This window comes from Octodon degus, unplaced genomic scaffold, assembly GCF_000260255.1.
Source record: "Octodon degus isolate 3935 unplaced genomic scaffold, OctDeg1.0 scaffold00137, whole genome shotgun sequence".
In the NCBI taxonomy this organism is placed as follows: Eukaryota; Metazoa; Chordata; class Mammalia; order Rodentia; family Octodontidae; genus Octodon; species Octodon degus.
In genome coordinates this window covers 5,901,866-5,910,066 of record NW_004524713.1, presented here as the reverse complement: position 1 = coordinate 5,910,066, position 8,201 = coordinate 5,901,866, and the positions used below count along the sequence as shown (strand labels likewise).

General features: G+C 37.7%; 1 protein-coding gene across 1 annotated transcript in view; it reads left to right on the top strand.

Moving 5' to 3' along the window:
* LOC101572206 (complement C5-like) overlaps window positions 1-5,013 on the top strand; it is a 50,781-nt gene extending 45,768 nt beyond the window's left edge. Inside the window, exons 16-17 of the mRNA XM_023701566.1 lie at window positions 1,673-1,870; window positions 4,406-5,013. Coding sequence (XP_023557334.1) covers window positions 1,673-1,870; window positions 4,406-4,410 — 203 coding nt within the window. The 3' untranslated portion in view covers window positions 4,411-5,013. The remainder of the gene's footprint in view (window positions 1-1,672; window positions 1,871-4,405) is intronic.
* The last annotated feature ends 3,188 nt before the right edge of the window (window positions 5,014-8,201 follow it).

The window sequence follows — 8,201 nt, the reverse complement described above, 5'->3', positions numbered from 1 at the left end:
AAGTAGGTGCCTTAGACCACTGAGCCATCTCTCCAGCCCCCTTGACTATTATATATTTTAGAGTGTTTTTAATTGGGTTGAGGTTCCTTGGCGTTCTGTATGCTTCGGTTACCTGAATGTCAGATTGTTTCCTCATATTTGGGAAGTTTTCTGCTATTACTTCTGCCCATACTTTTTTTAATGTTATTTGTATTGACTCCATCTTTCTCATTGATACCTATTAGTCTCACATTGTTTATCTTTGCATGGTCTTGCAAGTGATGGATTATTTTTTCCCGCCTCCTAGTGGTTTTTAAGAGATCCTTTCTTACATTTTCACTAGCTGCACCAGCATCTTCAAGATCTGAAACTCTGTCTTCACTTTCACTCTAACGGTTTTGCAAGCTTGTGATTGAAATTTTAATTTCCTCTATATCTCTTTGACTCTGCTTCATGCAATCTATTTCTTTCGTGTATTGGTCATTCAAGGAATCCATTATTTTTCTAATCTCCTCTATTTTTTTTATCAATGTCTTCTTTAAAAGCAGTTATTAATTCTTTTACTGCAGGATTTTTTTCAGATTGGGTTTCCTCCCAATGTTTCTGTAGTTGATTCTTTACTTCACATGCTATGAGTTCAGAAAATTTTTTTTATTTCAGAAAATAGTTCCACTCTGAGTTCCTCTATGACTTTCTGCTGTTGCTTATTCACTTTTGACGCTATTAATTCATACATTTCAGCTGAGCTAGTGTCCTCTGCACTTGTTCTGGGTCGGCATTGGGTTTCCTACATAAATTTTGTCTTTGATTCTTACTGCAGATGCTATTAATTCAGGGATTTCTTTTTTCATTTCCAATCTGAGTTCCTCTATACCTTTCTGCAGCTGTTTCTTTATTTCAGAAGCTATTGAATCATTGATTTCAACTGTTTGATTCTCAATTTTTTCAGTGTTAGTGTCCTTTGCACTTGGTATGGGTGGGTTTGGGGTCTGAGATTGCATTTTACTCCTTCTCGTTGTCATTTGTATAGCACTGCCTTCTGACCATTGTTGTAGAGCTTTGGTGCAGTTATAACCTTAGCAACTACTGAAATTCAGGTGCAGATCTACAAAGTTTGAATTTGTCCAGCTGTACCTGGCTTGGGTTTGGCTGCTATGCTCAGCAACTTCCGGCTGCCGCCCTTCGGGGTGAACCTGTTGTGCCCCTCTGGCAAGATGTTCTGCTCCTGGACTAGCTGGGTGGTTCTGTCCCCTACTATCTCTGCAGAGATTGCAGCTGCAGGGTTTCACCCCAGACCTGTATGCCAGGCCTGATCTGAGTCTGGAGGGGACAAGGTGAAGTAGGGGGGAGAGGAAGCTCTCCCACATACTCACTGGGCCTTGGCTAGGGCTGGATCTGGGGGTTCCAAGAACACTGCAGAAATTCTCACTTGGCGGGCGGGGGGCGGTGCGTAGTGGTGGTGGGGGTCTTAAGGGGGTGGAAGAGGGTCTCACCCATGCTGCACCTGGGCTTGGACCACACAGTTCCCGGTGGCGCAGGGTAGCCAGAAGCTCTCCCACACCCATATGTATATTTCTATAGTAGGCATAGACACCATTTGTCAGAAGCCAAGTGTCCCTCAGGATTCCTTCTAAGCCTGGGATGTTACAATTCTATGCATAAGCAAGCACTGACCTGTAATACTACCATTCAGCTGCTAAGTACAAACATGCGGTGCTCAAGAAATGCTGTTACGACGGAGCCCATCGCAATGATTTTGAAAGCTGCGAGCAGCGAGCGGCCCGTATCTCCATAGGTCCACGTTGTACCCAAGCTTTCAAAGAATGCTGTCTCCTCGCCAGCCAGATTCGGGGTGAAGAAACTGGGAAGCACAGACAATTAGGAGGGAGACGTGAGTTTGACCTTTTTTAAAATCAGAATTGTGCTCACTGTAGGGGTGGGACGGAGCTGTGTGATCTTTATGCTGCCAAGAAAGACAGATTTTCCTGCTTTAGTGAAAATTGAAATTAGAGAAAGATAACTTTTAAATGCCCATAAGAAAAATTTGTCATAATTAGGAATTTAAAAAGGTATAGAGCAAGATATACAAGTCTAGGGTAAGTGTAAGCATAACCCAACACCAAGTCATTCCATAAACTTGAATAATATCCTCTCTGAACCTCAAGGAAGGCTTGAATGAGGTATCTCCCATATGCCTTTAAATTCTAGCATTCTAGGATTCTGTAATATTGCAACTTTTGATGATTTTGTTTATACCTATAGCAAAGACTAAATCTAACTAAGGTTAAGTACTTATTGTAACAATTAAAATCTTCTTTCACTTTCAGCTACGATACACATTATCAGAATTTATAGAACTACCATCAGTGTACTTTCAGAATTTTTAAGACTTTTTAATTTTTATACCATCTCTAGGGGAAAAACCCAGACAATCAGATAAGTGAGTTATAGATGTTAATTAAAATAGTTTAAAAATATGTGGAGAAACCCATATTTTTCTTTATGATAGCCAATCTTTCTGGGGTGAGATGGTATCTCAGTGTTGTTTTAATTTGCATTTCACGGATGGCTAGCAATGTGGAGCATTTTTTCATATATTTATTCGCTTCTTTAATTTCATCCTCTGAGAAGTGTGTGCTCATCTCAGATGCCCATTTCTGAATTGAGTCTTTAAATTTATGGGCCCTAATGTTCTTTAGTTCTTTATAAATTCTAGAGAGCAGACCTTTGTCTGAATGCTTATTAGTTAAGATTTTTTCGAAGTTTGTGGGTTGTCTTTTCACTTTGTTGATAATTTCTTTTGACATGAAAAAAATTCTCAATAAGAGGTGGTCCCAGTTGTTAATTCTTTCAAGTGAGAAACCCATATTTTTGAGGTAACGTTCTTTGGTTTATTCATACAGGGATTTCAAGAGTTGAGAAACAGCCAATATAAATAAACTTTTTCTAGCCAGCCAAATAGCTCAGCGGATTAAAGTGCCTGCAATCAGGCACAGGGACCAGGGTTTGATCCCCTGGCCTGCCATGCTGGCCCTGACCTGGGGCGCACTGAGACAGTAATTAAGAATGGGCATGGTGGTGTATGCCTGTAATCCCAGCTCTTAGGAGGCTGTAAACAGGAAGATCACTACGAGTCTGATCTAGTAATGAGACCCTGAACACCCTGTAGACCTAAAAATACAAAAAAAACCAAAAAACAAAAAAAACCCCACCAAACCTTTCCTACCACGTGAATGGGTAACAGCCTTAATGATACCAATGTCGAATATAAACTGGGAGGAAAATCGCACATCAAATGAGAAATAATAAATATTTCTTGAGTGATGTTTCTCTTACTCAGCTAGCAAAGAGTACTACTTAGGGGTCCACTACTAAGGATTAACTACTTTGAGGAATACTTGTGGAACATTTTAGATTCATGGCAACCTCTTCCTGCCGTCCCATAAACTTCAAGAGTGCCAAAGTAATTCAATGTAATGTGGCTCTTGGGCTGTCCCAATGAAATGTGTCATCCTAACATATCTTTATGAAGATTAAATAGAAAGTATAAACATCATTAATAATGTCCCATTAAATAAATATTGCTTATTAGCATTGGCCTCCATGGATGAAGTTCCCTGAGGAACATGGCATTGGAATCACTTAGTGTTTTCAAAGTATTTTTACATCTGTCATTTCATCTGAACCTTATAAAACCACTGCTTTATGAGGAAACATGACAGTAATTATTTTTTCCAGGTTAAATAGGGAATTTTAGGAGATTAAGTGATGTTATATGGTCATAGAAGGCACATCTAATTCATATTGAAGTCACATCTTGCATTTTCTATTCTGTGGCTATTGTTACTTGGGGTATGATTTTTTTACAACTTTAATCAAAATTTAAGTAAATTAATGCTCATTGAACAGTTAAGTATAAGTAAATGCCAGAAAAACCCCACAAATTATATTCCACAGAAAAATATACATCCTAACCCAAAGATGCAAACCATGATAACCAGGTTGCTATACTACAAAAAGGCAGCGATCTATTTCCTCTCCTGCCTAATTCCATAGACAAGATAAATTTGTAAGCCTGAATCTTTTACATAAAGTGATATTGTAGAAAAAAAAAAAAAAAAACCAACCCTCTCTTCTGAGCATTCAGTGAGCTGGATTCCAGGGCAGCTGTGGCTTTGGATAGGAGACTGAAGCTCTCCTAGACTTGTAAAATGGGGATGTTCAACTATCAAAGTTATATTATTATTTAAAAAAATCCCTTCAATGGCTTCTTTGGCAACATGGTTAAGGAACAAATAACTTTAAAGAAGAGATTACGTTTTAAAAACCTTAGGATTTTAATCTTTTTTCTTCAGCGAATCTAAACTTTTAAAGAGAATTACTGCTACTTTGAATAACTTCTTGGTGGAACATCATTGCCTTTCAGACTGAGAACGCCCACAGCTCCGCGCCTCGCTCCTGAGCCCAGGGGAACGTGCCCACTTCCTTCCCCACAAAGCTTGACACTGCAGATTACGCATCTCTTCCATGCCTCCAGTTTTGCTAGAAACTAAAATCAAACTTGGTTAAATGTAGTGATGAAATCTTTCTCGGCATGATCAGCGCTTACCAACCATCCTGACAAATGAGAACAAAATGGTTGAACAATTTTCCACTGAGCCATCTCCCCGGCCTCTCGTTGAACAATTTTACCAGAACAGCTCAACTGCCAATGCTTTATTGCTATACCTAGTGCTCTTCCTTGGTTTACTATCAGGTTTCAAGGATCTGTAAGACAAAAGAGTGAATCAGCGGCAGTTTTCACTGACTGCTGCAAAGAATTCTAGTGGACAACCGAGGAAGAGCTGGCGTTCTCAATAGCACATACCACTGTCTACTGCTGACCTGGTCAAGAGATGTCCATAAATGTTACATCGTCATCACAAGAAGATTTACTGTGCCAACAAGATAGGCGAGGCCTTACAGTGATGCAAGTTCATGAACATAATTGTTTTAATCAGAATATTTAAATTAATAAAGTATTTATCACCCATACTGATAAATTTTCATGAATAAAATTTATCCTATTTATGATTTAATTGCCAATTTAACTCCTGACTAACTTTTAATACTGTTTCAGTTCTTCTAAGTTTCTCCATTTTCTTTTTAGTTTTGCTGAAATTATTTTCATCAGGATTAATTCTTTTTATATAAATTTTAGAGCAAGACTTTGATTAATTAGGGCTTTTGTTTCCATTTCAGTTTTGTCTTATGGGAACTCCTACAATGGTCAGTTTTATTTTGACTTGTTTGCTATCATATTTGATATGACTAACTTGGGGAAAGCATATAGATATTAAGATTTTTCAAGATTTGACAGAATGTAGTACTGCTTAGTTATGCAACATCCTGTGTTCAATGTCAACACCAAAAACAAACAAACATAAAAAACCCGGGGCCGGTGAGATAGCTCGTCAGATTAAAGCGCCTGCTTAGACAAATTTAGGCAAGTGCAGGGACTGGTTTGATTCCCCGCACCACATGCTGCACCAGCCCTGTCCCAGGGTGGGCTGAGGGGGCCAGAGACCAAGTCTAGTGGTATATGCCTGTAATCCCAATGCTTGGAAGACTGAAAGAACGAGGATCATCTGCATGAGTCTGAGCTGCATAGTGAAACCCAAATACATTGGAAAGAAAAAGGTTTTTCAAAATTTGATATTCACATCATTTTATTTGCATCAAGCTTTTTTGGTTATTGTTGTTTTTGTCTTTTGAGACAGAGTCTTATGTGTAGTTCAGACTGGCCTTGTACTTACTATGCGCAATCCTCCTGCCTCAGCCTCTCAAAATCTGGAATTATGGGTGTGTGCCACCATACTTGGTTTATAATAAGTTTTCTAAATATAATTTTACACATTTTCCTTTTTATTACATTTATTACTAATAATAACATATATTAAGAATAGGAAACAAGATTGAAAATATTTCTTATAGTTATGAGCAATGAACATTAAGATAAATATATAAAATCAACTGAGTTGGGATAGCTTTGATTTGGAAATGGTATAGTTACACCATTTTGCTTCAGGTCAACATTCTTTTAGACAACATTTGGGAAAACTTCCTGTCAAAGGTGGAATTAACAAGGTATAGTACTCAGAAAATGTTTTCTGTATCTTTGATAGTGATAGATAAAAATATTACTCTGTACATAACCAGTGTCAAAACATGAGGATAGTTATCATATACGAAGGACTAGCCTATCAGAGGGTAAGAGTCAAAATATCTGCTGCTTCAAGGGATTCTTTCAGTGTGGTGGGGAGCATTAGACTTAACCTCCCTAGCAAAGTAGGCTCTGAAATGCTCCCTAAAGATATATTTACCAATCTGATTTTGTTAGAGCTTAGTTGAGTTTGTATAACTTTGTATAGTTCGTTGTTTAGTTGAATTTACATAATTTGAACAGCTTGTTCACCTTCTCAGTCTTCCCTATTGATTACACCTGAGATTTAGCACATCCAGTTTAATGCATTTTTTAAAAAATCTCAAATACTACCCAGAAATGAATGTGGAGATATTTTGTATGTCGGGATTTCTTGACATACAAGCACATTTATATACACATATCAGGGACTATTTTGATCAAACATCAGAGGATATTAAAAACCCTTACTGCTGGGAGCTGGGGAGATAGCCAGGTGGTCTAAGCACCTGCTTGGCAAGCACAAGGATCTGGGTTTGATCCCTGGTACCACAGGCCATGCTGGCCTCGGAGTCCTGGGCATGCTGTGCCAGCCACTGAAATCAGGCGTGGTGGCACAAGCCTGTAATCCCAGCACTGAGGAGGCTGAGATGAAAGGATCACTATGAGACTATGAGTCTGAACTGCATAATGAGACCCTGTACCAAATAAATAAATAAAAGAGTAAAAAATATTTTTAATTTTTAAATTAATTTTATTGAGAAACAAATAGCAATAAGACAGTTTCAAAACTGAGTAGTAGGACAGGTTCAATAATTAATATGTTGTATAGTGTTGTCTTCATAGTGGTTATTCATAGTACAAGATGCAGACATGATATCCTGTCCAAAACTATTAGTACAAATCTTTCTTCTCATTGAATTAAGAGAAAGTAGCTGTGTATCTATCCTATTTTGTATATTATACTGATGCCAAAACTAGGGAAAGATGCAACTAAAAAAGAGAATTACAGGCCAATCTCCCTCATGAATGTAGATGCAAAAATCCTCAATAAAATCCTAGCAAACAGAATACAGCAAATCATCAAGAAGATTATACCCTATGGCCAGGTAGGATTCATCCCAGGGATGCAAGGATGGTTCAATATATGCAAATCTATAAATGTAATACACTGTATCAATAGAGCCAAATCCCAAACCACATGATTATCTTAAATGATGAAGAAAAGGCTTTTGACAAAGTTCAACACTCATTCATGTTCAAAGTCCTACAGAAAATTGGAATAGATGGCCTCTACTTCAATCTGATAAAAGCCATCTATGACAACCCAACAGCTAACGTAATGCTAAATGGGGAAAAACTGAAATCTTTTATTCTCAGATCGGGTACAAGACAAGGATGTTCTCTATCACCACTTCTATTCAATATAGTTCTGGAATCATTAGCTAGAGCCATTTGACAAGAGAGAGAAATAAAAGGAATAAGAATAGGTTAATGAAGTTAAATTATCATTATTATTTTGACATGATACCCAAAAAATTCCACCAAGAAGCTACTAGAATTCATATACAAATTCAGTAGCATAGCAGGATACAAAGTCAATACCCAAAAGTCAATAGCATTCCTCTACACGGAAAACAAACACACTGAGAGGGAAATTAGAGAAACAATACCTTTTACAATAGCACTGTGGAAAATGAAATACCTTGATATTAATCTAACTAAAGAAGTCAAAGATCTATTCACTGAAAATTACAGTACTCTGAAAAAAGAGATTGTAGAGCATTTCAGAAAATGGAAAGATATTCCCTGCTCCTGGACAAGAAGAACAAACATTGTGAAGATGGCCACACTCCCAAAATTGTTGTACAGATTTAATACAATCCCTATCAAACTACCACCAACATACCTCCCAGACCTAAAGAAATCATTCCTAAAATTTATTTGGAACCAGAAAAGACCTAGAATAGCAAAGGCAATCCTGGGCAAAAAAAGACAAGGCAGGAGGCATCACCATTCCTGACTTGAAATTATACTACAA